Source organism: Pseudophryne corroboree, chromosome 6, assembly GCF_028390025.1.
Source record: "Pseudophryne corroboree isolate aPseCor3 chromosome 6, aPseCor3.hap2, whole genome shotgun sequence".
Classification (NCBI taxonomy): domain Eukaryota; kingdom Metazoa; phylum Chordata; class Amphibia; order Anura; family Myobatrachidae; genus Pseudophryne; species Pseudophryne corroboree.
The window spans coordinates 370,683,782-370,711,756 of NC_086449.1; the positions used below are offsets into that span (position 1 = coordinate 370,683,782).

At 48.6% G+C, this 27,975-nt stretch overlaps 1 protein-coding gene across 1 annotated transcript in view; it reads right to left on the minus strand.

Moving 5' to 3' along the window:
* The window catches only part of RBM28 (RNA binding motif protein 28), a 136,442-nt gene that overhangs the window by 52,939 nt on the left and 55,528 nt on the right, over positions 1-27,975 (minus strand). The window contains exons 10-12 of the mRNA XM_063926690.1: positions 18,168-18,277; positions 17,428-17,504; positions 16,679-16,814 (exon numbers count right to left, since the gene is read on the minus strand). Of these exons, the coding sequence (XP_063782760.1) occupies positions 16,679-16,814; positions 17,428-17,504; positions 18,168-18,277 (323 nt within the window). The remainder of the gene's footprint in view (positions 1-16,678; positions 16,815-17,427; positions 17,505-18,167; positions 18,278-27,975) is intronic.

The window sequence follows — 27,975 nt, forward strand, 5'->3', positions numbered from 1 at the left end:
TCTGGTAGGCCCCACTTGTCCACTAGGAGTTGAAAGACGTCCTGATGAAGACTCCACTCTCCGGCATGCACTTCCTAACGACTGAGGAAATACGCTTCCCAGTTGAGGACTCCCAGAATAAACACTGCCGATATTGCTGACAGATGGTGTTCCACACAATGAAGGTTTTTTTACACTTCCATCATGTACGCGACTGTGGTGGCATTGCCTGACCGTACTTGAACAGGCCTGTTCTGTATCAGAGGCAGGGCGAGAGACAAAGCATTGAACACTGACCGCAATTCCAGAATGTTTATTGGGAGGAGTGATTCCTCCATGGTCCACCGACCCTGAAAGGAGTGTTGCTCCAACACCACGCCCCAACCCCTCAGACTGGCTTCTGTAGTCAGTAGGACCCAGTTGGGGATCTAGAAGGGACAGCCCCTGCTCAACTGCTTGTCCTGTAGCCACCAGGTCAGCGACAGACGAACCTCCGGAGTCAAGGAGATCATGTGAGACCTGATCCGATAAGGTAGGCCCTCCCACTTGGAAAGGATTAACCTCTGCAGAGGGCAGGAATTAAATTGAGCGTACTCTACCATGTCGAACGCCGACACCATGAAGCCTAGTACTTGCACCGCCAAGTGTATCGACACTATTGGGCGAGAAAGAAAGTATCTGATCCTGTCCTGAAGTTCCAGGACCTTCTCTGGAGCCAGAAACAGCCATTGACTGTGTGCGTCCAGCCCCCAAGTGCACCATGCTCTGAGCAGGGACCAGCGAGGTCTTCTTCCAGTTGATGAGCCACCCGTGGGCTTGTAGGAAGTCTATCATCAGTTGTAGATGACTGAGGAGAACATCGTGGGAGTTCGCCAGAATCAGCAAGTCGTCCAGATACGGCAGGATCCTGACTCCCTTGCGATGGAGATGAGCAGTCATCACAGCCATAACCTTGGTGAAGATCTGAGGGGCCGTGGCCAGTCCAAACAGCGGAGCCTGAAATTGATAGTGCCAATAGCAAACTGCAGATATTGCAGATGCGATTTGGCAATAGGTATATGCAGGTAAGCATCTTGTATATCCAGAGATACCATATAGTCTCCGGGTTCTATAGCCAGAACAACTGAGCGCAGCGTTTCCATATGGAACTTGGACACACTCACAAAATTGTTTAGGGATTTAAGGTTGAGTATAGGCCGGAAAGACCCATTGAGTTTCGGGACTAGGAACAGGGTCGAGAAGTATCCTCTGCCCCCCTGGGACAGAGGTACCAGCACTACCACTCCTGTATCCAGGAGGGAACACACAACCAGACGTAGAGCTTGCCCCTTCAATGGATCCAAAGGGATAACTGTTGTGCAGAACTGGCGAGGGGTACGTCTCTTGAAAGAGACTGCATACCCGTGAGAGACAGCTTCTCACACCCATGTGTCTGAAATGGTCTTTAACCAGACCTGGTTGAATTGCTGAAGTCGGCCTCCCAACCTGGGATCCCCAGGGGGAGGCCCGCCCGTCATGCAGCAGGCTTGTCGTGTTTAGAAGCAGGCTGACGGGCAGCCCAGGATTGTTTTGCCTTGGGAGCACGAGATTGTGTCAGGAAAGCCTGACCTTTTGCTTTCCCTTGAGGCCGAAAGGAGCGAAAAGTGGTACCTTTTGCCTTCTGTGCAGAAGGATTAGTATTCGGGAGAAATGCAGTCTTAGCAGCAGCTAAGTCCGTCACAATCTTATTGAGAGCCTCCCCAAATAGGATATCTTCCTTAAAGGGGAGTACCTCCAAGGTCGTTTTGGAGTCGAGGTTCATCTTCCATGACCTCAACCACAGAATACGGCGAGCCAGGGTGAACGTAGTCAATGCCTTGGCTGCTAACATACCTGCCTCAGAGGACGCCTCCTGAATGTAATAGGCGGTGGTGGTAATGTGAGACAGGTACTGTCTGGCAATGTCAGATATATCCTGAGACCGCTCTTCCTCTAATGCCTGAACCCATGCTTCAATTCCTCTTGCAGCCCAAGAGGCTGCTATAGTGGGTCTATTTACAGCACCTGTAAGGGAGTAAATAGACTTCAGGCATCCCTCCACACACTTACCTGTCAGATCCTTCAATGAGGCGACAGTGGTGACAGGCAAAGTAGATGACACCACGAGACGGGTGACATGGGAATCCACCGTCTGTGAATTTTCCCACTTGTTACACAACTCAGAAGGGAGAAGATAACGAGCTGCCATCTTTTTAGATAGGGAGAAATTCTTTCCTGGTGAAGATCAGGGTTCTTGACGTATGTCTACTAAATGGTCAGAATGCGGTAAGAATGTTTTAGTTACCTTCTGACGTTTGAACTTATCAAGTTTCTTAGAAACTGTAGTGGAATCCACATCATCATCAGTGATCTGTAGGATCTGCTTAATAGCAACCATTAAGTCAAGGACATCAACCTGAATAGTAGATTCCTCGTCAAAAGCAGCTGTATCAGTGTCTGACAGGTCAGTATGCTCCCCATCCTCACCAGAAGAATCTTCCAAGAGATTAGTGGATTGTGAGGAGGAAGTAGACCGCTTAGATGACCCCTTGACACGAGAGTGAGTTGGGGTAGGTTTATGTCTAACCAAAGATTGATTCAATTGCTGCAACTGGGTAGACAAATTATCCGCCCAAGGCAGATTTACCATAGGGACATGTAATCCGGTACTATGTGACTGCGTACACAGTACACAACACCAGTAAATAAATCCGGCATTATGTGACTGAGTACACAGTAGAATACACATGACGGTAAATACTGTGAAGCACTATATATGGACCCTGACGCACCTAGTCCCCTAGGGTACAGAATACAGTGATAGATATAGCTGGGATACACTGAAGATAGATAGATAGATAGATAGATAGATAGATAGATAGATAGATAGATAGATAGATAGATAGATAGAATGTATATATTAGACCGGATGTATATATTAGAATACTCGTACAATATATTCTGGTACAGGTTCACTTGTTCTTAGTTAACGCTGTCTTAATAATGACATGTAGAATACTTAAGTATCTGTAAAATCACAGCGCTGATGCACAGTCGGATTTACAGAGGAGACATTGCCCTGCAGTCCCGGATACCAGTCGCAGCTAATCATAGAAGATGGCGCCCAGCATCTCAGTCAGGGAGTGGGGGAGAGCGTGAGGCAGCTTCAGGGCAGGAACACCAGCAGTAGATGGCGCTGGGGGAGGGGCTACAGGTCAAGCGCCTTCTCCTATATGCTGGTCCTCACCACCTGGTACTATGGAGTCTTAATAAAGAGGTTATTGATATATCCGACCTGTACTCCTATGGCCTGGTGGATACAGTGGAGTCCCTGCTCTGTTACAGTGTCCACGCCAGCGTTGCAGTCCGTCTCCTTAGACTGCAACCGGAACGCGATTTAATGGCGGGTCCCGCCTGGGGGACCCTCTTACCTCCTCCCTTCAGTAGCAGCCACGCAAACAAGGAGAGCGTAAGCGACCGTGTGCCTAGAGCCGGAGCGTCTCCACCGCAAGTACCCAAGAACAGAGCCAGCGGGAGTATGCAATGCAGCTGGGAAGGTGACGAAGCCGCAGCACAGAATGTCCCCTTGACATATAAGTGCTGCGGCCCTTGAAGGTCTTCTAAAAGCTTTTTTTCAGGGCTGCCCAGTGCAGCCCCCCTGTTAAGTGACCTGCTTCTGCAGGCACCAACTCGAAACTGAGCTCACAGTGCCTGGAGGCTGGGTTATAGAGGAGGCCCCAATGCATCCTGGGACAGTCTAAAGCTTTAATCTGTTGATGCCTGGATCAAGATCCATCTCTACATCCCGATGTTTCCATGTGGAAACCAATGTACCCCGCTGCAGAAAACACGTTTATTTAATCACAACATCTCTAGTGACCTCTGAATCCTCTCACTCTGGTAGACTGCACAGCACACCAATACATTACAGGTAGGCATGGATCCCAGAAATCATGATATCGGAGAACTCTATTATCTGTAAGGGACATAGGGACCTATTTACTATGCCTTGGAGAGAGAGATAAAGTGGATAGAGATAACGTACCAGCCAATTAGCTCCTATTGGCTGTGTTTGAAAAAATAGGATTTTGGTTACCTACCGGTAAATCCTTTTCTCGTAGTCCGTAGAGGATGCTGGGGTCCACATTAGTACCATGGGGTATAGATGGGTCCACTAGGAGCCATTGGCACTTTAACAGTTTAATAGTGTGGGCTGGCTCCTCCCTCTATGCCCCTCCTACCAGACTCAGTCTAGAAACTGTGCCCGAGGAGACGACATACTTCGAGAGAAGGAATTACACAGATAGTGGCGAGATTCATACCAGCTCACACAACAGGCAAATCCGGCTAACATGCCGGAAAACTCAGCAACAGCTGAAATAGTAACTAACGCAGAAATTACCTAGGAACCAGACAGTACTGAACTAAAACCAATGCAGGTAAACGCAGCGCTGGGCGGGTGCCCAGCACCCTCTACGGACTACGAGAAAATAAGAATTTACTTACCGATAATTCTATTTCTCGGAGTCCGTAGTGGATGCTGGGGTTCCTGAAAGGACCATGGGGAATAGCGGCTCCGCAGGAGACAGGGCACAAAAAGTAAAGCTTTTCCAGATCAGGTGGTGTGCACTGGCTCCTCCCCCTATGACCCTCCTCCAGACTCCAGTTAGGTACTGTGCCCGGACGAGCGTACACAATAAGGGAGGATTTTGAATCCCGGGTAAGACTCATACCAGCCACACCAATCACACCGTACAACTTGTGATCTAAACCCAGTTAACAGTATGATAACAAAAGGAGCCTCTGAAAGACGGCTTCCTACAACAATAACCCGATTTTTGTAACAATAACTATGTACAAGTATTGCAGAATAATCCGCACTTGGGATGGGCGCCCAGCATCCACTACGGACTCCGAGAAATAGAATTATCGGTAAGTAAATTCTTATTTTCTCTATCGTCCTAGTGGATGCTGGGGTTCCTGAAAGGACCATGGGGATTATACCAAAGCTCCCAAACGGGCGGGAGAGTGCGGATGACTCTGCAGCACCGAATGAGAGAACTCCAGGTCCTCTTTTGCCAGGGTATCAAATTTGTAAAATTTTACAAACGTGTTCTCCCCCGACCACGTAGCTGCTCGGCAGAGTTGTAATGCCGAGACCCCTCGGGCAGCCGCCCAAGATGAGCCCACCTTCCTTGTGGAATGGGCATTTACATATTTTTTGCTGTGGCAAGCCTGCCACAGAATGTGCAAGCTGAATTGTACTACAAATCCAACGAGCAATAGTCTGCTTAGAAGCAGGAGCACCCAGCTTGTTGGGTGCATACAGGATAAACAGCAAGTCAGATTTCCTGACTCCAGCCGACCTGGAAACTATATTTTCAGGGTCCTGACAACATCCAGCAACTTGGAGTCCTCCAAGTCCCTAGTAGCCGCAGGCACCACAATAAGCTGGTTCAGGTGAAACGCTGACACCACCTTAGGGAGAAACTGGGGACGAGTCCACAGCTTTGCTCTGTCCGAATGGACAATCAGATATGGCTTTGTGAGATAAAGTCGCCAATTCTGACACTCGCCTGGCCGAGGCCAGGACCAACAGCATGGTCACTTTCCATGTGAGATATATCAAATCCACAGATTTGAGTTGTTTAAAACAATGTGATTTTAGGAATCCCAAACTACGTTGAGATCGCCCAGTGCCACTGGAGACATCAAAAAGGGGTTGTATATGCAGTACTCCCTTAACAACTTCTGGACTTCAGGAACTGAAGCCAATTTCTTTCTGGAAGAAAATCGACCGGTCGAAATTTGAACCTTAATGGACCCCAATTTGAGACCCATATACACTCCTGCTTGCAGGAAATGTAGGAATTAACCTAGTTGAAATTCTTCCGTGGAGCCTTCCTGGCCTCACACCATGGAACATATTTTCACCTAAGCGGTGATAATGTTGTGCGGTCACCTCCTTCCTGGCTCTGACCAGGGTAGGGATGACCTCTTCCGGAATGCCTTTTTCCCTTAGGATCCGGCGTTCACCCGCCCTGGCGTCAACGCAGCTGCGGTAAGTCATGGAACTGACATGATTCTTGCTGAATCAAGATCCTTTCTAGTATCTCTTGAAGTTCCGGGTACCAAGTTCTTCTTGGCCCAAACCGGAACCCCGAGTATAGTTCTTACTCCTCTCCTTCCTATCATTCTCCATACACTGGGTATGAAAGGCAGAGGAGGGAACACATACACCGACTGGTACACCCACGGTGTTACCAGAGCGTCCCAGCTATTGCCTGAGGGTCTCTAGACCTGGCGCTTCATGTGGGACGCCATCATAACCACCTTTGGTCTTTCCCAACGGTTTACAAACATGTGGAAACTTCCAGATGAAGTTCCCACTTTTCCGGGTGGAATTCATTTATGCTGAGGAAATCTTCCTAGTTGTCCACTCCCGGAATGAACACTGCTGACAGTGTTATCACATGATCTTTCGCCCAGCGAAGAATCCTTGCTGTCATTGCCCTCCTGCTTCTTGTGCCGCCCCGTCTGTTTACGTGGGCGACTGCCATGATGATGTCCTACTGGATCAGCACCGGTTGACTTTGAAGCAGAGGTCTTCCTAGGCTCAGAGCATCGTAAATTGCCCTTAGCTCCAGTATATTCATGTGGAGAGAAATCTCCAGACTTGACCACACTTCCTTGGAAATTTCTTCCTTGTGTGACTGTTCCCCAGCCTCTCAGGCTGGCATCCGTGGTCACCAGAACACAGTCCTGAATGCTGAATGTGCTGCCCTCTAGAAGATGAGCACTCTGCAGCCCCCACAGAAGAGACACCCTTGTCCTTGGAGACAGGGTTATCCGCTGATGCATCTGAAGATGCGATCCGGACCATTCGTCCAGCAAATCCCCCTGAAAAGTTTTTGCGTGAGATCTGCCGAATGGAATCGCTTCGTAAGAAGCCACCATTTTTCCCAGGACTCCTGTGCATTGATGCACTGATACTTGGCCTGGATTTAGGAGGTTTCTGACTAGGTCGGATAACTCCCTGGCTTTCCCCTCCAGGAGAAATACCTCTTTCTGGACTATGCCCAGAATCATTCCTAGGAACAGCAGACGTATCATCGGAAAACAGCTGCGATTTTTGGAATATTTAGAATCCACTCGTGCTGTCGTAGAACTACTTTAGATAGTTCTTTTCCGACCTCCAACTGTTCTCTGGAAACTTGTCCCTTTCAGGATATCGTCCAAGTAAGGGATAATTTAGATGCCTTTCTTCTTTTAAGAATCATCTTTTCGGCCATTACCTTGGTAAAGGCCCGGGGTGCCGTGGATAATTCAACGGCAGCGTCTGAAACTGATATTGACAGTTCTGTATCACGAACCAGAGGTACCCTTGTTGAGAAGGGCAAATTTGGACATGGAGGTAATCCTTGATGTCCAGGGACACCATATAGTCCCCTTTTTTCCGGTTCTCTATCACTGCTCTGAGTGACTCCATCTTGATTTGAACCTTTTTATGTAAGTGTTCAAAGATTTCAGATTTAGACTATGTCTCACCAAGCCGTCTGGCTTCAGTACCACAATATAGTGTGGAGGACTAATACCCTTTTCCTTGTTGTAGGAGGGGTACTTTGATTATCACCTGCTGGAAATACAGCTTGTGAATTTTTTCCCAATACTGCCTCCTTGTCGGAGGGAGCCGTTGGTAAAGCAGGCTTCAGGAACCTGCGAGGAAAAAATGTCTCGACTCTCCAATCTGTACCCCTGGGATAATACTTGTATGATCTAGGGGTCAACTTGCGAGTGATCCCACTGCGCGCTGAGACTCTTGAGACTACCCCCCCACTGGTGGAGGGCTTCTTTTCCTGGGAAGGGGCTGCCTGCTGCAGTCTACTTCCCTTTCCTCTATGTCTGGGCAGATATGACAGGCCTTTTGCCCGCTTGCCCACATGGGAACGGAAGGATTGAGGCTGAAAAGACAGTGTCTTTTTCTGCTGAGATGTAACTTGGGGTAAAAAGGTTGGATTTCCCAGCTGTGGCCGTGGCCCCCAGGTCCGACCCCAAATAACTCCTTCCCTTTATACGGCAATACTTCCATGTGCCGTATGGGATCTGTATCACCTGACCACTGTCGTGTCCATGACATCTTCTGGGAGATATGGACAACGCACTTATCTTGATGCCAGAGTGCAAATATCCCTCTGTGCATCTCGCATACATATATATAGAATGCATCCTATTAAATGCTCTATATCAATAAAATATTTTTAGTCAGGGAATTCGACCAAGCCAACCCAGCACTGCATTTCCAGGCTGATGGCGATCGCTGGTCGCAGTATAACCACCGTCTGTGTGTATATACTTTTTAGGATATTTTTCCAGCTGCCTATCAGCTGGCTCCTTGAGGGCGGCCGTATTTGGAGACGGTAACGCCACTTGATAAGTGTGTGAGCGCCTTATCCACCCTAATGGGTGCTTCCCAACGCGCCCTAACTTCTGGCGGGAAAAGGTATAACGCCAATATTTGCTATCGGGGTAAACCCACGCATCATCACACACTTCATTTTATTTTATCTGATTCAGGAAAAACTACAGGTAGTTTTTTCACTTCCACATAATACCCTTTTCTGTGGTACTTGTAGTATCAGAAATATGTAACAGCTCCTTCATTGCCCTTAACGTGTGGCCCTAATGAGGAATACGTTTGTTTATTCACCGTCGACACTGGATTCAGTGTCCGTGTCTGTGTCTGTGTCGACCGACTGAGGTAAATGGGCGTTTTTTATAAAAAACCCCTGACGGTGTTTCTGAGACGCCTGGACCGTTACTAATTGTTTGTCGGTCGTCTCATGTCGTCAACCGACCTTGCAGCGTGTTGACATTCTCACGTAATTCCCTAAATAAGCCATCCATTCTGGTGTCGACTCCCTAGAGAGTGACATCACCATTACAGGCAATTTCTCCGCCTCCTCCAGCATCGTCCTCATACATGCCGACACACACGTACCGACACACAGCACACACACCTGGAATGCTCTGACAGAGGACAGGACCCCACTAGCCCTTTGGAGAGACAGAGGGAGAGTTTGCCAGCACACACCAAAAAACGCTATAATTACATAGGGACAACCTTATATAAGTGTTTCTCCCTAATAGCATCTTTATATATATATTTATATCGCCAATTTGTGCCCCCCCTCTCTGTTTAAACCCTGTTTCTGTAGTGCAGTGCAGGGGAGAGCCTGGGAGCCTTCTCTCCAGCCTTTCTGTGAGAGAAAAAATGGCGCTGTGTGCTGAGGAGATAGGCCCCGCCCCTTTTACGGCGGGCTCGTCTCCCGCTCTTTAGTGAAGTTTGGCAGGGGTTAAATATCTCCATATAGCCTCTGGGGGCTATATGTGAGGTATTTTTAGCCAGTATATAGGTTTACATTTGCCTCCCAGGGCGCCCCCCCCAGCGCCCTGCACCCTCAGTGACAGCGTGTGAAGTGTGCTGAGAGGAAAATGGCGCACAGCTGCAGTGCTGTGCGCTACCTTTAGAAGACTGTCAGAGTCTTCAGCCGCCGATTCTGGACCTCTTCTAACTTCAGCATCTGCAAGGGGGCCGGCGGCGCGGCTCCGGTGACCATCCAGGCTGTACCTGTGATCGTCCCTCTGGAGCTAATGTCCAGTAGCCAAGAAGCCAATCCATCCTGCACGCAGGTGAGTTCACTTCTTCTCCCCTCAGTCCCTCGTTGCAGTGATCCTGTTGCCAGCAGGACTCACTGTAAAATAAAAAACCTAAGCTAAACTTTCTCTAAGCAGCTCTTTAGGAGAGCCACCTAGATTGCACCCTTCTCGGCCGGGCACAAAAATCTAACTGGAGTCTGGAGGAGGGTCATAGGGGGAGGAGCCAGTGCACACCACCTGATCTGGAAAAGCTTTACTTTTTGTGCCCTGTCTCCTGCGGAGCCGCTATTCCCCATGGTCCTTTCAGGAACCCCAGCATCCACTAGGACGATAGAGAAAAGGATTTACCAGTAGGTAACCAAAATCCTATTTTCTCTTACGTCCTAGAGGATGCTGGGGTCCACATTAGTACCATGGGGATGTACCAAAGCTCCCAGTACGGGAGGGAGAGCGCGGAGGCTCATGCAAGACTGCTTGACCAAACTTGAGGTCATCAGAGGTCAAAGTATCGAACTTGTAAAACTTGGCAAACGTGTTCAACCCAGACCAAGTAGCTGCTCAGCAAAGTTGTACAGCCAAGACACCCCGGGCAGCCGCCCAGGAAGAGCCCACCTTACGAGTAGAGTGGGCCTTTACAGATTTTGGACACGGCAATCCTGCCGTGGAATAAGCATGCTGGATGGTGAACCTGATCCAGCGTAAAATCGACTGCTTAGAAGCAGGACACCCAATTTTCTTGGGGTCATAGAGGACAAACAGAGAGTCACTTTTACTATGATGAGCCGTCCTCTTCACATAAATCTTCAAAGCCCTCACAATATCCAAGGCCTTTGAAGCAATTGAGGAGTCAGTAGCCACTGGCACCACAATAGGTTGGTTGATATGGATAGCCGATACAACCTTAGGCAGGAACTGTGGACGAGTTCTAAGCTCCGCCCTGTCTTCATGGAAGATCAGATAGGGACTTTTACAAGATAAAGCCCCCAATTCTGACACGCGTCGTGCAGAAGCCAAGACCAACAAAGTGACCGCCTTCCACGTGAGAAACTTGATATCAGTCTCCTGTAGAGGTTCAAACCAAGCTGATTGCAGGAACTGCAACACCACATCAAGATCCCAGGGTGCCGTTCGCGCCACAAAGGGAGGCTGGATGTGCAGAACCCCTTTCAAAAAGGTCTGAACCTCAGGGAGGACAGCCAATTGTTTTTTGAAGAAGATGGACAAAGCAGAGATCAGGACCTTGATGGAGCCCAATCTCAGTCCCATATCCACACCTGCTTGCAGGAAAAGGAGAAAACGTCCAAGTTGAAACTCCACCGCAGGAAATTTCTTGGCCTCACACCAAGAAACATATTTCTTCCAAATGCGATGGTAATGTTTAGACGTTACCCCCTTCCTAGCCTGTATCAGGGTAGGAATGACCTCACTCGGGATACCCTTCCGAGCTAAGATCTGGCGTTCAACCGCCATGCCGTCAAAACGTAGCCGTGGTAAGTCTTGATAAGGGAACGGCCCCTGCAGGAGCAGATCCTCTCGAAGAGGTAAAGGCCTTGGATCTTCCAGATGAAGATCCAGTAGATCCGCGTACCAAGCCCTCCTTGGCCAGTCCGGATCAATGAGGATTGCCAGAACCTTTGTTCTTCTTACCAGTTGAAGAACTTTTGGTATCAGAGGAAGTGGAGGGAACATATACACTAACGTGAACACCCACGGTGTTACCAGTGCGTCCACCGCCACTGCCTGTGGGTCTCTCGACCTGGAACAGTACCTCCCGCAGCTTCTTGTTGAGGTGGGAGGCCATCATGTCTATGTGAGGAACCGCCCACCAACCGGTTACTTCCTCGAACACCTCCGGATGGAGGCCCCACTCTCCTGGATGGAGATCATGTCTGCTGAGGAAGTCTGCTTCCCAGTTGTCTACACCCGGAATGAAGATTGCTGACATCGCCACTGCGTGCCTTTTTGCCCAGAGGAGGATTCTTGACACCTCTGACATGGCAGCCCTGCTCTTCGTTCCGCCTTGTCGGTTTATGTAGGCCACTGTGGTCACGTTGTCCGACTGCACCTGAACAGCCTGATCCTGTAGAAGGTGAGCTGCTTGCAGAAGGCCGTTGTATACTGCTCTCAGTTCCAGAATGTTTATTGGGAGAAGGGATTCCTGATCCGACCACCTTCCTTGGAAGGTTTCCCCCTGAGCGACTGCTCCCTAACTTCTTAGACTTGCATCCATGGTTAGAAGGATCCAGTCCTGAACTCCGAACCGTTGGCCTTCCAGAAGGTGCGGTAGTTGTAGCCACCAGAGGAGCAAAATCCTGGCTTTCGGTGACAGACGTATCCTCTGGTGCATGTGTAGGTGAGATCCCGACCACTGGGACAATAGATCCAGCTGAAAGGATCGAGCATGAAACCTTTCGTACTGCAGAGCCTCGTAGGAGGCAACCATCTTCCCCAGAAGGCGGATGTACTGATGTACAGATACCCAGGAAGGCTTTAAGACATAACAGTAGGTCTAGAGAGCATGGTGTCAATTTTCGCAGACGATACCAAATTGTGTAAGGTTATAAATATGGAGGGGGATGCGGAGTCTCTTCAGAACGACTTAACTAAACTGGAAACATGGGCAGCAAAATGGAGAATGAGAATGAGATTCAACACAGACAAGTGTAAGGTAATGCACTGTGGGGGCAAGACCAAAAATTACACCTACATACTAAATGGGGTAATATTAGGGGATTCTGTACTGGAAAAAGACTTAGGGGTTCACATAGATAACAAATTAAGCAGCAGTACCCAAAGTAGGAATGCAGCAAAGAAGGCTAATAAGATATTAGCATGCATAAAACGGTGAATTAATGCAAGGGACGAGAGTATTATATTCCCATTATATAAATCACTAGTGAGGCCACATCTTGAATACTGTGTGCAATTTTGGGCACCATATTACAAAAAGGATATCCTGGAGCTATAAAAGGTTCAGAGGCGGGCAACCAAACTAATCAAGGGCATGGAGACGCTGGAATACGAGGAAAAGCTTGCAAGGCTAGGCATGTTTACACTGGAAAAGAGGAGACTAAGAGGGGACATGATCAACATCTACAAATATATAAGGGGTCAATACACAGAGCTTGGGAGGGACCTGTTTTCTATAAGATCAGCACAGAGAACACGTGGTCACTCGCTTAGGTTAGAGGAGAGGAGTTTCCGCACATTGAGGCGAAAAGGTTTTTCATAGTAAGGAAATACGTGTTTGGAATTCCCTGCCTGCGAGAGTAGTAACTGCGGACTCAGTCAACCCCTTTAAGAATGGGTTAGATAAATTCCTATTGGATAAAGATATTCAAGGTTATGGTGCGTAGGCACGCATTATAGTTAATTTAAAGGGTCCTAACATAAAAATAACTAGTCCTATAATAAGACTGCATAGGAGACCACAAATAGGATGAACTCGATGGACAATTGTCTTTTTTCAACCTTAGTTACTATGTTACCATGTTACATCCCGGACCATTGTTTGAATCACCAATGCTTTCTCGACCGGCAGAAACACCCTCTGCACTTCCGTGTCTAGGATCATCCACAGGAAAGACAGCCTCCTTGTCGGCTCCAGATGAGACTTCGGAAGGTTCAGGATCCAACCATGCTCCTTGAGCAGATGTATCGTGAGAGCAATGGATCGCAATAACTTCTCCCTGGATGACGCCTTGATCAGGAGATCGTCCAGATACGGAATAATGTTAACCCCTTGTTTGCGTAGGAGACCCATCATTTCCGCCATCACCTTGGTGAGGACCCTCGGTGCTGTGGAGAGGACAAACGGCAGCGCCTGAAACTGATAGTGGTCATCCAAGAGTGCAAACCTGAGGTATGCCTGATGCGGTGACCAAATGGGAATGTGGAGGTACGCATCTTTGATGTCCAGGGACACCAGGAATTCCCCCTCCGTCAGACCTGAAATGACAGCTCTCAGAGACTCCATCTTGAATTTGAACTCCCTGAGGTAGGGGTTCAAAGAATTAGCCATACCGAACCATCCGGTTTCGGTACCACGAAAAGGTTCGATTAACAACCTTTGTTCCACTGATGAGGCGGAACTGGAACAATGACCTCTGCCGCCACCAATTTTCGGATGGCCTCCAGAAGAATTGTTTTGTCTGCCGGCAGAGCTGGCAAGCCTGACTTGAAGAAACAGTGAGGTGGGGTATTTTTAAACTCCAGTTTGTACCTCCTGGACACAGCACCCAGGGGTCCAGGCCAGACGACACCCAGATGTGGCTGAAACGCCGGAGTCTCGCCCCCACCTGACCTTCCTCCAGGCCTAGCTGTCCACCGTCATGCGGAGGACTTGGGGGTATCAGAAGCAGGCTTCTGCGCTTGGGAATCTGCGGGAGTAGGTTTCTTTCCTTTGGCACGACCACCTATCGAGAAGGTGTTTGAAGGCTTGTTCTTTCTAGGCCTCGCGGGCCGAAAGGACTTTGACGTGGCTGGTGTAAAAGGCTTCTTCGTAGCCGGTGCAGCTGAGGGGAGAAAAGGAGACTTACCCGCGGTAACCGTGGCAATCCACGCATCGAGCGCCTCCCCAAAGAGAGTCTGACCTGTATAGGGTAGACTCTCCACACTTTTTCTGGATTCCGCATCCGCAGACCATTGGCATAGCCAGAGAACCCTGCGAGCCGAGACGGACATGGAGGAGATCCCCTTCATGGAATCTACCAGGAACCCTGCAGAATCCTGAATATTACATAAAAATAAATCAACGTCACCTCTATCCAGCGTATACGATTCCTCCTGTAGAGTGATTGACCACCTGGCAATAGCTTTTGCAATCCAAGCACAGGCTATACTAGGCCGTAATATAGCCCCTGAAGCCGTGTTAATGGATTTTAGGGTAGCATCAACCTTGCGATCTGCCGGGTCCTTCAACGCAATAGGGACTGGCAGCACCACCTGTTTGGACAGCCTATAGACAGAGGCGTCGACTATCGGCGGGGACTCACATTTTTTTTTCTATCTTCCCCTGGGAAGAGGAAAGCAACCAAGACCCACTTAGGGATCTGGAATTTCTTCTCCGGAGTTTTCCAGGCTTTTTCAAACATAGCATTTAATTCTTTGGATGTCGGGAAGGTGAGGGGGGGCTTCTTACTGTCCTTTACAGCTTTAATCATCAACTGCACCCCCCTTAGCAAGTGAGGCTGTCCCCCTCAACACATCCCCGTCACCGTCTGCAGTGTCAGAATCGGTGTCCGTGTCATCCTGCATAAGTTTGGCAAGTGCACGTTTATGAGAATGTACCGCAGGGGACCCCGAAGAAGCAGTATCAGACCATACAACCATAGAGGATTGCAGGACCTGAGTGGCATACTCAGTCCTAGCAACCCTATCAGAAATCTGAGAAATAGTCCACCTAAGAGACTAACCATTCTGTCTCTCTAGCTGGGATCTGCGCTACAACAGTGCAATCCTGATTACATGGTATGCAGTCTTCCTGGGAAGATAAATCCTCTGCAGCATATAAAACAGTGTCCCTAGACATGTTTGCACATACACACCAAACACCCCACAAACACACAGGGTACTGGGTAGACAGAGTTTCCCCCCCAAGAATGGCAGAGACACATAGAGATTGGAGCCAACCCACACACAGCGCTATTAGAGGTATAGGGAGACTCTAAACCAGCGCTGACTGTGTCCCTTAATAGGTGACACAGTCTTTACACAGCCTCCCCTCCCTTCTACAACCCCCTGGTACCGTACAGATAGCTGGAGTTGCTCTGGAGGGACCTGTTCATCCATTGGCAGTGAGCTGCAGGCAGGAAAATGGCGATGAACGCTGCTGGGTCATCTCTGAGGAGAAGCTCCGCCCCCTTAATGGCGCTGTCTTCCCGCTCTTAGTAGATTATACTATCCTGAGGGTTTTGTGCTGGCTTGGATCCGCAGACCCAGACAGGCTTGTTTAGGTCAGTGTAGGGTCAGGTGCTGGCTCAGGGCGCCCCTCACAGCGCCGCACCCCAGTACCGCTGACCCATCCATGAGCGTGGTTAATACCGCGCTCCTACCTTTAAGCCGCCCTCTTCACACTGACCCCCAGCTTGTAAGGGGGGGGACAGTGACTTACTCGCCACACTTCAGCTCTGCAAGGGGGTGGCGACTGGCTGCCGGGGTGAGCGTTCCCCTGCAGCGGGGCGCGATCTGTCCCCTCTGGAGCTCAATGTCCAATCACCGGAGTCAGTGGCTCAGACCCCGCAGGGTGGACACTGCTCCCCCCCTCAGTCCCTCGATGCAGGCAGGCTGTTGTCAGCAGCCTCCTGTAAAAAAAAAAAAAACAAAAAAAAAACTGTAAATAAAACTTTTCCAGGAAAGCTCTATAGAGCTCCCCTAGCTATGACCGGCTCCTCCGGGCACATTTTCTAAACCAAGTCTGGTAGGAGGGGCATAGAGGGAGGAGCCAGCCCACACTATTAAACTCTTAAAGTGCCAATGGCTCCTGGTGGACCAGTCTATACCCCATGGTACTAATGTGGACCCCAGCATCATCTAGGACGTAAGAGATATGGCAGTTGGGTGCTGATTGGTCGGTACTTTATCTTTCTCCACATTGTCTCTTAAAGACTTAGAAAATTTACTACATAGACACAAAAATTAACCAGTCTAGAAGGCAAAATATGCAAATAAAAATCACGGTTGCAAAATAAAAACAAACTAAAAAAGGTCAGTATTTTTGAAAGCGATAGCAAAAATTTTAAATTTTTTATGTAAATTCCATCAGTTTCATTTTTTATTACTGTATCCAGTGAAAGTAAAAATAAATTAAAAAAAGAAAAAGACAGAAAACCATTAACCCAGATTCACAACTGTCAATTTACAAAACGATTAAAATCAATAAAATATGTAAAAGAATATTTCTGGCTCAGAAAAAGAAACTGGATAATCTCAGTGTACCATAAATATGGTCAAGCGTGATAGATGTGCTGACTTACTTAGCGTCGCCAAAGTGTCATTCTCGCACAATAAATTACAAAGTACTCACATCCTTCTCTTGCCAGATGCAGGTTTCTGGTTCCCGTGGGTTTGGTGACCTTTTTTTGTCGTAATTTCCCAGCTTCATCTCGGCTTACAGCCAGATCCACCAATAGCTTCCTTCCAGCAAGTACCAGACCTCCATTCTGAGCAAGACCAATAAAATGTCACACACAATACTTCAAAATGAGCTCTTAATACTAAAGATCTCAATGGAGAGGAGGCTTTATTGCCACACAGTGACACACACATTACATATTAGATTCAAATATGTGTAGTACCAGACAAATTCACAAGGTTTTTACATGAAAACTGATCAAAGAGGGAAGCAAGAAAGAAAAAGATGGCAGTCACACAATTGTTACATAATATCACAGCCAACAGGCATGGGACAATCACGTGAAAATACATAAACAGTCACCAGAGGAATAAATCTCTTAAACAATTTGAGGGGAAAAAAGATTGCACCTCCATTTCAGTCATAAGAAGTGGACTGATATGCTCTAACCTTCACAAACCTATTTAACAAAGTCATTTAGCAGTGTAATTATACCAAAACTTCTTGATTTGCCAATAAAAACAATATTTAGAAAACTGGTGCACTCACAGTGGAATTCAGAAGCTTGCTGGAGGGGGTAGGGGTTCTTATAGTGTTAACAATCCAGGACCGTGGGCAACAATGCCCAATAGATATGATTCAGGTTTAGTTACCGTGATAATGTTACCTAGCAAGTGTCCCGGAAAAGATACTGCACCTACCTCTGCAGAGTCATCCTTGGCAGCTGCTAGGCACTTCTCTACTGCTGCTTTATCCACAAACTGCACAAATGCGCATCCTTTACAAATAAAAACAAAGTGAAATGATAAGATTGACCTTTTTTTTCATTTGTGTATCTCTCATATTGCAAACTTTTCCTTGCTCTATTTTAACCCAAGACAAGAATGTGTAAAGAGCGGAGGTGAGCTGGCGAGGAGACCAGGATGTAACAGAAGCAAACTGGCAAAGACACAGTGAGACTTCTGTACTGAGCATTTAGAAGACCAGTCTACAATAAGTGGGCATATTTTGGCGCCAATAAGGATAGACAGAACTTTTTTTTTAGTGTAAATGTAACTTTGTAGAGTAAGACTTGTCCTTCTATAAAGTGTGGAAGGATAAGAGGATGAGTCAAACGTTAGGTGATCGCTATGTTCCACTCGGTGTTAATAATATTGACAATTCATTTGGATAGATGTCCTTATATAGGGGAGCAAGCAGCAGAGGACAAAAGGCACTAGGTGTGTGGGAAAGAAATTATATATTTATTGTGCATGTGGGATACAAAATTATGGAATACTGGATAAGCTTAGACAACTGCATATATAAACTTCTTAATTGCCAGACCACCTAAACATGTAGTATATGCTGCTCTCTCTTTCAAATGTACATAAAGCTTCATAAAAGATTACAATTAACAACTTATGTTACCAAGTATGCATTCTGCTCACATCATGCTGACCTTTGGAATGCTCTGTGTCAGGGTGCAGAACTATCCGGACATATTTAATGTTTCCAAATCTCAACAGCAATTCCTCAAGATCTTCCTCTTCAGAATTAAAAGACAGATTCCTAAGCAGTAGCAGAAAAGTGTTAAAGCATTGTGTATGCCGGTCTCAAAATATAATACATCTAATGAGATTATATATAAGAAGGGTTGCACTCAATGGGTGGAATTCAATTGTTTGAAAAGTCAGTTGGGTGTCCGTTTTTTCCTCTCTATTAGACAGGAAAAAACAGACTCCCAACTGACTTTGGACTCCCAACTGACTTTTCATACAATTGAATTCCCCCCAATATGTCAATAAGATCACTGTGTCTTTCAATTTCCAGCCTCTCTATTAACATTTAGGCCCACATTTATCAAGCCTTGGAGAGTGATAAATAGCATGGTGATAAAGTACCAGCCAATCAGATCCTAACTTCCATGTCACAGTCTGTGTTTGAAAAAGGACAGAAAGTAGCTGGTTGGCTGGCACTTTATCACTGTGCTATTTATCACTCTCCAAGGCTTGATAAATCTGGGCCTTAGTATGACGTAATTCACTGTGGCAAAGAGTGCAGTCAGTTATTTCAGTTGGCATTCCTAAATAGACTGGATACGTTGTAGGTGCAAGGTGGGTTGCTATAGTAATAAACGTGATAACATGGTGTCACGTAGCTTTCCTGATTGTTGCAAGCAAACTCAGGTAGTGACGGTACTCTCAATATAGATATACAAATACATTACACATCATTTATCTACAAGATTCTCTCTAGACTCTACAAACAGTTCTTGATAACGTCAGCTATTCGGTGGGTCCTTGTTCAGTTAACTAAGTAGCAGAATGCTTTCATACAACTAAAATAGGATTTTAATACCTACCAGTAAATCCTTTTCTCGTAGTCCATAAGGTATACTGGGGACACTTAGTACGACGGGGTATAGATGGGGTCTAAAGGAGCCGGTGCACTTTTAAATTCTTCAAACTAGGTGTACTGGCTCCTCCCCTCTATGCCCCCTCCCACAGCCAGTCTAGGTAAACTGAGCCTGAAGAAGATGGACATACTAGAGAGGAGGAAACCTCACGAGACAAGTGTTGAGATTAACAAACCAGCACACAATAAACAAACCAGACCAGCAACGGCTGGCGAAACAGAACAGCAACAGCTCATTCAAACAACTTTCACACAAGAACAAACCTGCAGAAAAGTCTAAGCACCCAGTATCCTTTATGGACTACGAGAAAAAGATTTACCTATTAAACTCCTATTTTCTCTAACAACCATAAGGGATCCTGGGGAAACTTAGTACGATGGGGACGTACCAAAGCTTCAAAGAACGGGAGGGAACGTGCTGAGATGTCTTCAGCACTAACTGCCCAAACTGGGTATTCTCTAAAGCAAGGGTATCAAATTTGTAGAACTTGACAAACGTGTTTTTCCCTGACCAGGTAGTAGCTCGGCATAGTTGCAAAGCCGAGACTCCACGGTCTACCGCCCAGGAGAATCCCACCAATCTTTTAGAGTGGGCCCTAATAAACTGTGGAACAGGCAAGGCTGCCAAAGTATAGGACTGTTGGATAGCAAGCCTAATCCAACAAGCAATCCACTGCTTCAAAGCAGGGCAACCCTTTTTCTGAGCATCATACAGCACATAAAGGAATCCGTTTTTCTGACACGAGCAGTCCTCTTGACATAGATCAAGGCACGCACTAAATCCAAGGACTCAGGATTAGAAGAAGTGTCAGAATTGGCTGGAACCACAATTGGTTAATGAATCCACTTTTGGCAGAAACTGCTGACGATTCCTGAGCTCCGCTCTGTCCTCTTAAAAGACCAAATAGGGACTCTTGCATGGCAAAGCTGCCAATTCTGAAACTCGCCGAGCTGAGGCTAGGGCCAATAGCACTACAGTCTTTCACGTAAGGTATTTGTCTTCTACCGTCATCAATGGTTCAAACCAGGAGGACTGTAGAAAATCCAAAACCACGTTCAGATCCCAGGGTGCCGTTGGAGGCACAAAAGGAGGTTATAAGTGAAGTACACCCTGCAAGAAGGTCTGGACTTCCGGTAAAATAGCCAACTTTTTATGAAAGAAAATGGACAAAGCCGAGTTCTGGACTTTAATGGAGCTTAAGCGTAGGCCTAAATTCACTCCACCGCAAGAAACGGCCCAGGTTGAAATCCACAGGAGGATACTTACAGCCTTCACACCAGGAGACATATCTTTTCCAGATATGATAGTGTTTTGACGTCACTGCCTTCCTGGCATGAATCATGGTTGCAATAACCTTGCCCGGAATATCATGCTTAGCTAGAACGTACTGTTCAACCACCATGTCATTAAGCAAAGCCGCCGTAAGTCCGGGTAGATGAACGGCCCTGGTTGAATTAGATCCCCTCACATTGTCAGAGGCCAGGGGCCTTCTATCGACATAGCTATAAGATCTGAGAACCAAGCTCTTCGAGGCCAATCCGGGGCAATCAGGATTGCCTGAACTCCTTCCCTTCTGAGTCTCCTTAGCACCCTCGGAAGTAATGGATTCAGAGGGAACAGGTACACCACCTGGTAACACCACGGCGGCGTCTGTGCATCCACTGCTGCCGTCTGAGGGCCCCTGGTTCTGGAACAATATCGCCGAAGCTTCTTGTTGAGCCAAGACGTCATCAGATCGATCTGCGGACAACCCCATTGGTCTGTGATCTGCTGAAACACCAGTGAGTGGAGACCACACTCTCCTGGGTGAAGGTCATGTCGACTTAGGAAGTCCCCCTCCCAGTTGTCTACTCCCGGAATGAATATGGTGGATATTGCGCTTGCATTCCTTTCCGCCCAGAGGAGTATCTTGGACACCTCTCGCATGCAAGTTCGTGAGATACTGTAGCTCCACTGTCTTAAGTGGCTCCACTGTCTTAAGAGGCTCAAACCAGTGGGATTTCAGGAAACCCAAGACCACGTTAAGATCCCAAGGTGCCACTGGTGGCACAAAAGGAGGCTGAATATGCAGCACTCCCTTAACAAACGTCTCAACCTCAGGCAGTGAAGCCAGTTCTTTTTGAAAGAAAATGGATAGGGCCGAAATCTGGACCTTTATGGACCCTAATTTTAGGCCCATAGTCACACCTGACTGTAGGAAGTGCAGGAATCGACCCAGCTGGAATTCCTCTGTAGGGGCCTTCCTGGCCTCACACCAAGCAACATATTTTCGCCATATACGGTGATAATGTTTTGCTGTCACGTCCTTCCTAGCCTTTATCAGCGTAGGAATAACTGCATCCGGAATGCCCTTTTCTGCTAGGATCCGGCGTTCAACCGCCATGCCGTCAAACGCAGCCGCGGTAAGTCTTGGAACAGACAGGGCCCCTGTTGCAACAGGTCCTGTCTGAGAGGCAGAGGCCATGGGTCCTCTGTGAGCATTTCTTGCAATTCCGGGTACCAAGTCCTTCTTGTCCAAACCGGAACAATGAGTATTATTCTCACTCCTCTTTTTCTTACGATTCTCAGTACCCTGGGTATGAGAGGAAGAGGAGGAAACACATAGACCGACTGGAATACCCACGGTGTCACCAGTGCGTCCACAGCTATCGCCTGAGGGTCCCTTGACCTAGCGCAATACCTCTTTAATTTATTTGTTGAGACGGGATGCCATCATGTCCACCTGTGGCAGTTCCCATCGATTTACAATCTGCGTGAAGACTTCTTGATGAAGTCCCCACTCTCCCGGGTGGAGGTCGTGTCTGCTGAGGAAGTCTGCTTCCCAGTTGTCCACTCCCGGAATGAACACTGCTGACAGTGCTTGCACGTGATTCTCCGCCCAACGAAGAATCCTGGTGGCTTCCGCCATTGCCACCCTGCTTCTTGTGCCGCCCTGGCGGTTTACATGAGCGACTGCCGTGATGTTGTCTGACTGAATCAGCACTGGTTGGCCTCGAAGCAGAGGCTCCGCTTGACTCAGGGCGTTGTATATGGCCCGTAGCTCCAGGATATTTATGTGCAGACAAGTCTCCTGACTTGACCACAGCCCTTGGAAGTTTCTTCCTTGAGTGACTGCCCCCCACCCTCGGAGGCTTGCATCCGTGGTCACCAGAACCCAGTCCTGTATGCAGAATCTGCGGCCCTCGAGGAGGTGAGCACCTTGTAGCCACCACAGAAGAGACACCCTGGCCCTGGGGGGCAGGGTGATCATCCGATGCATCTGAAGATGCGATCCGGACCACTTGTCCAGCAGATCCCACTGAAAGATCCTCGCATGGAACTTGCCGAAGGGAATGGCTTCGTATGACGCCACCATCTTTCCCAGGACTCGTGTGCAGTGATGCACCGACACCTGTTTTGGCTTTAGGAGGTCTCTGACCAGAGTCACGAGCTCCTGAGCCTTCTCCTCCGGGAGAAACACCTTCTTCTGGTCTGTGTCCAGAATCATGCCCAGGAAGGGCAGACGCGTCGCAGGAATCAGCTGCGACTTTGGAATGTTCAGAATCTAGCCGTGCTGACGCAACACTTCCTGAGAGTGTGCTACGCTGATCAGCAACTGCTCCCTGGACCTCGCCTTTATGAGGAGATCGTCCAAGTATGGGATAATTGTAACCCCTTGCTTCCGAAGGAGCACCATCATTTCCGCCATCACCTTGGTAAAAACTCTCGGTGCCGTGGACAGGCCAAACGGCAAGAATTGGTAATGACAGTCCCGTACCACAAACCTGAGGTACTCCTGATGAGGCGGATAAATGGGGACATGCAAGTAAGCATCCTTGATGTCCAGAGACACCATAAAATCCCCCTCTTCCAGGCTTGCAATGACCGCTCTGAGCGATTCCATTTTGAACTTGAATTTCTTCAGATAAATGTTCAGGGATTTTAAATTTAAAATGGGTCTGACCGAACCGTCCGGTTTCGGTACCACAAACATTGTGGAATAGTAGCCCCTTCCCCGTTGAAGGGGGGGGAACCTCTACCACCACCTGCTGGAGAAAAAGTTTGTGAATTGCCGCCAACACTATCTCCCTTTCCATGGGGGAAGTTGGTAAGGCCGATTTTAGGTAACGGTGAGGGGGCGTCACCTCGAATTCCAGCTTGTATCCCTGAGACACAATTTGTATAGCCCAAGGATCCACCTGTGAGCGAACCCACTGGTGGCTGAAATGTCGGAGACGCGCCCCCACGGCTCCTGGCTCCGCCTGTGGAGCCCCAGCGTCATGCGGTGGATTTAGTGGAAGCCGGGGAAGACTTTTGTTCCTGGGAACTAGCTGCATGGTGCAGCTTTTTTCCTCTACCCCTGCCAAGAAAGGACGCACCTCTGACCTTCTTGCTCTTCTGAGAACGAAAGGACTCCATTTGGTAATACGGTGCTTTCTTAGGCTGTGGAGGGACATAAGGCAAGAAATTTGACTTCCCAGCCGTAGCTGTGGAAACTAGGTCCGGGAGACCGTCCCCAAACAATTCCTCACCCTTATATGTGCCAGAATGTGTATAAACAGACTTCAGGATAGCTTCCTGCTTTCTATCCGCAGGATCCTTCAGGGCGGCCGTATCCTGAGACGGCAGGGCCACCTTCTTAGACAAGCGTGTCAACGCCTTGTCTACCCTAGGGGAGGATTCCCAGTGTAACCTGTCCGTTGGCGGTAAAGGATACGCCATAAGTAATCTCTTGGAAATTATCACCTTCCTGTCAGGGGAATCCCATGCTTTTTCACATAATTCATTTAATTCATGTGAAGGGGGAAAAGTCACTTCATGCTTTTTCTCCCCATACATATAAATCCTCTTGTCAGGGACAGGATTTTCCTCCGAAATGTGTAGTACATCCTTCATTGCTACAATCATGTAGCGGATGGCTTTAGTCATTTTAGGCTGCAACTTTGCCTCATCGTCATCGACACTGGAGTCAACATCTGTGTCAACTATCTGGGATAGTGTGCGCTTTTAAGACCCTGACGGCCTCTGCGCTGTAGGATCAGGCATGGGTTGAGACCCTGACTGTCCCAAGGTTACAGTTTTATCTGTTATGCAAGGAGTTTACATTATCATTTAACACCTTCCACATATCCATCCCATCAGGTGTCGGCACCACACTCAGCTGCACTTGTTCTGCCTCCACGTATCCTTCCTCATCAAACATGTCGACACAGGCGTACCGACACACAGCACACACACAGGGAATGCTCTGACTGAGGACAGGACCCCACAAAGGCTTTTGGGGAGACAGAGAGAGAGTATGCCAGCACACACCCCAGCGCTATATAACCCAGGGATTACACTGTACCTTAGTGTTTACCCCGTAGCTGCTGTTAAATATATCTCTGCGCCTAAATTTATGTGCCCCCCCTCTCTTTTTTACCCTTTATTGCACCTGTATACTGCAGGGGAGAGCCTGGAGAGCGTCCTTCCAGCGGAGCTGTGAAGAGAAAATGGCGCTGGTGTGCTGAGGAAGAAGGCCCCGCCCCCTCAGCGGCGGGCTTCTGTCCCGCTTTAATGTGTAAAAAATGGTGGGGGCTCGGGCATATATACAGTCCCAGACTGTATATATGTCTATTTTTGCCAAAAAAGGTACTTAATTGCTGCCCAGGGCGCCCCCCCCTGCGCCCTGCACCCTACAGTGACCGGAGTGTGCGGTGTGCTGTGGGAGCAATGTACCTTAAGTGAAGACAGGAGTCTTCAGCCGCCGATTTCGATGTCTTCATGCTTCTGCTGCTTCTGTACTTCTGGCTCTGCGAGGGGGACGGCGGCACGGCTCCGGGAACGGACGATCAAGGTTAGGTACCTGTGTTCGATCCCTCTGGAGCTAATGGTGTCCAGTAGCCTAAGAAGCGCTACCTAGCTGCCGTGAGTAGGTTTGCTTCTCTCCCCTCAGTCCCTCGTAACAGAGAGTCTGTTGCCAGCAGAAGCTCTCTGAAAATAAAAAACCTGACAAAATACTTTCTTTTCTAGCAAGCTCAGGAGAGCCCACTAGGAGCACCCAGCTCTGGCCGGGCACAGATTCTAACGGAGGTCTGCAGGAGGGGCATAGAGGGAGTAGCCAGTGCACACCAGATAGTACTAAATCTTTCTTTAGAGTGCCCAGTCTCCTGCGGAGCCAGTCTATTCTCCATGTTCCTTACGGAGTCCCCAGCATCCACTAGGACGTTAGAGAAAATGTACTGAGATCAGTGGCGTGCGGTGAGGTCAATATCTAGGGAGGCACTGGACAGTGTGGGTGGGGCAATGATGCAATGAGCAAAGAATTAGAGACAGAGAGAGGGTGCGGCTGGGGATAGTGTTAGAGACAGGACAAAGAGTGTGGTCACACAGGGAAAGGAATAGGTGCACAGAGAGGCGATTGGGTGAGGTAATAGAGGGTGTCAAAAACAGTACAGTGACAGAGCAGTCACAAAGGGAGAGGGGCATAGATAGGGGTAGGTGGAGACACTGAAGGGGGCTGTGGCTGTGGGGTAATAGAGTCAGGGACAGGACAATAAGATGTAGTAACACATCGAGAAGAACCGGGGCAGAGAGAGGACTGGGGGTAGGGCCGGCAACAGAAATCTTGGTTCCCGGTACGTGCATAACTCTGGGCCCCCCCCACCCCCTACTGCTGTTACTACAATTCCTCTTAAGGGAGCAGAAAGTGAAGGGAGCGAGAGAGAGACAAAGAGGGTGTCAGGGAGAGAGCGAGGGTATTAGGGAGAATGAGGAGCAAGAGAGAAACGGTGCCAGGGTGAGAGAGAGAGAGAGAGAGAGAGAGAGAGAGAGAGAAGCAAGAAAGCAAAAAATGGAGACGGGTGGGTCAGAGAGAGCAAAAGATAGAAAAGGTGTCAGAGAGAGTGGAGCGAGAGAGAGAGAGAGAGAGAGGGAAGCAATAGAAAGTGAGAGTGTCAGGGGGAAAAAGAGGGAGAGAGAGAGAGAGAGAGAGAGAGAGAGAGTGGGTGTCAGTGATAGACAGTGTGAGGGGTAGAGATATTTGCGAGAGAGAGAGAGAGAGAGAGAGAGAGAGAGAGAGAGAGAGAGAGAGAGAGAGAACCTTATTCAGAGATGGATGCAGATCACTGCATACGCAGCCAGATCTGCGTCCATCTCCTCACATGCTGGGGACCGGCCAGCAGAGGGGAGGGCTGCCCAGCATGTGTAGTGCCGCCTCACAATATGTCCGCAATTAAATTGTGGACGCGTCGAATTAAGGTTGACCCCTTGCATTGCAGCCTGGCTGTACTGTCAGATGGCCTGCGGCCGTGGGACTCCAGAGGGGTAAATATACTATATGGGTGCAGTGTGGGCCTGTCCGGACCTAGGGGCCCGTGTGCACTGCACACTGTGACCACGCTGCAACCGTTTTTTGTGGCATGCGACTTCGGCGTGCAATGTCCCTTTATTAAGTATGGGAGAGAGGGAGCAAATTTATAGTTTTCAGGGGGGCGCCAAACACCCTTGCACTGGTCCTGTGTGTAAGGTCACGCAGGTGTGATGCTTCCACTGAGCAGTTGCAGTTTGTCAATGCTGGCAAACTGTGCTGCAGGCTGCTGACGCAGCCAACTCTCAATAAGGTCCAGTGTCAGGGAGAGAAAGTGTCAATGAGAGCGACAGTGTCAAGGAGAGTGTGTCAGGGAGAGAGAGGGGGAGAGAAACAGTGACAGGGAGGGAGAGGCACGGTGTCAGGGAGAGAGAAAGGGAGAGAGACAGTGTCGGGGGAGAGAGAGTGAGGATCAGGGAAACTGTGTTAGAGAAAGAGAAACAGAAAGAGAAGCAAGAGGAGGGAGTGTTATGGAGAGAGAGGGGGTTAGGGAGAGAAAGAGGGTGCGAGTAGGACAGACAGTAACACTACCTTACCACACAGGGTAGATCCTAGAATCAAGTGGGCTAAAGGACCTCTGATGTCATGGGGAGGAGGTAGGCCGGTGGGAAAGTACTTTCACTATTCATGCCACCAACTACGCCCCTTAGTAACCCGGTGGCGAGCGAAGTGGAGCGAGCTCGAAGCGTGCTTCTCTCCCTGTGTTTTTCTAGTTTTATTATCTTTTAGAAGAGTTAGGAACAGGGAGGCTGCTGGCAACAGCCTCCCTGCTTTGTGGGACTTGGGGGGGAAAGGGGGGAAGGGGGGAAAAGGGGGGAAAGGGGGGGAAGGGGGGGAAGGGGGGGGGGTTGGGGAGTAGGAACCAACCCTAGAGGTTAATGGTTCTCTATCTCCGCTGACACGACACTGACCTCCTGAGGGTACTGATCGCAAGCCCACAAGGCGACCGCTCCCTCCCGCAGCACGGCCATCACCCCTAACAGCGCCAGAAGATGGAGTGGCGAGTATGAAGCTGGTGCCCGGAAAGCGGGTCACCGGCGAGAAATGGCGGCACAAGAGTAGCGGCGCAGCTCTGACAGGCTGCGCTCTGGAGGATTCAGCACTCACAAGCGCCATTTTATCCCTGCAAGAAGCATCAGGACACTGACAGGGAGTGCTGCCCTCCACATAACTCCAGCTATCCTCTGAGGTACCAGGGTTATAGACAAGGGGGGAAAGGGGGGGGGGGGGGGGGTGTAAATGGATGAACTGTTTATCCTATTAAGGTTATTCAGTCAGCACCATCCGTTTTGTCAAAATAACTGCCTATTGGGGCGCTGTGTGGCTGGCTCCTCGTACTCTGACTCTCTGAAGGTATTCTGGGAGGAAATTGTGCTGACAATTTCCTGTGTGTGTGTAAACCACTTTCCCATATTTAAGGGACTTTGTCCTGTACTGAAAAATTTATATTTTCTCCTGGGGAGTCTATACCATGCTCAAAACTGTACAGATTATCAGGCTTCAGTGGCAGTTCTCCTGGGGTGA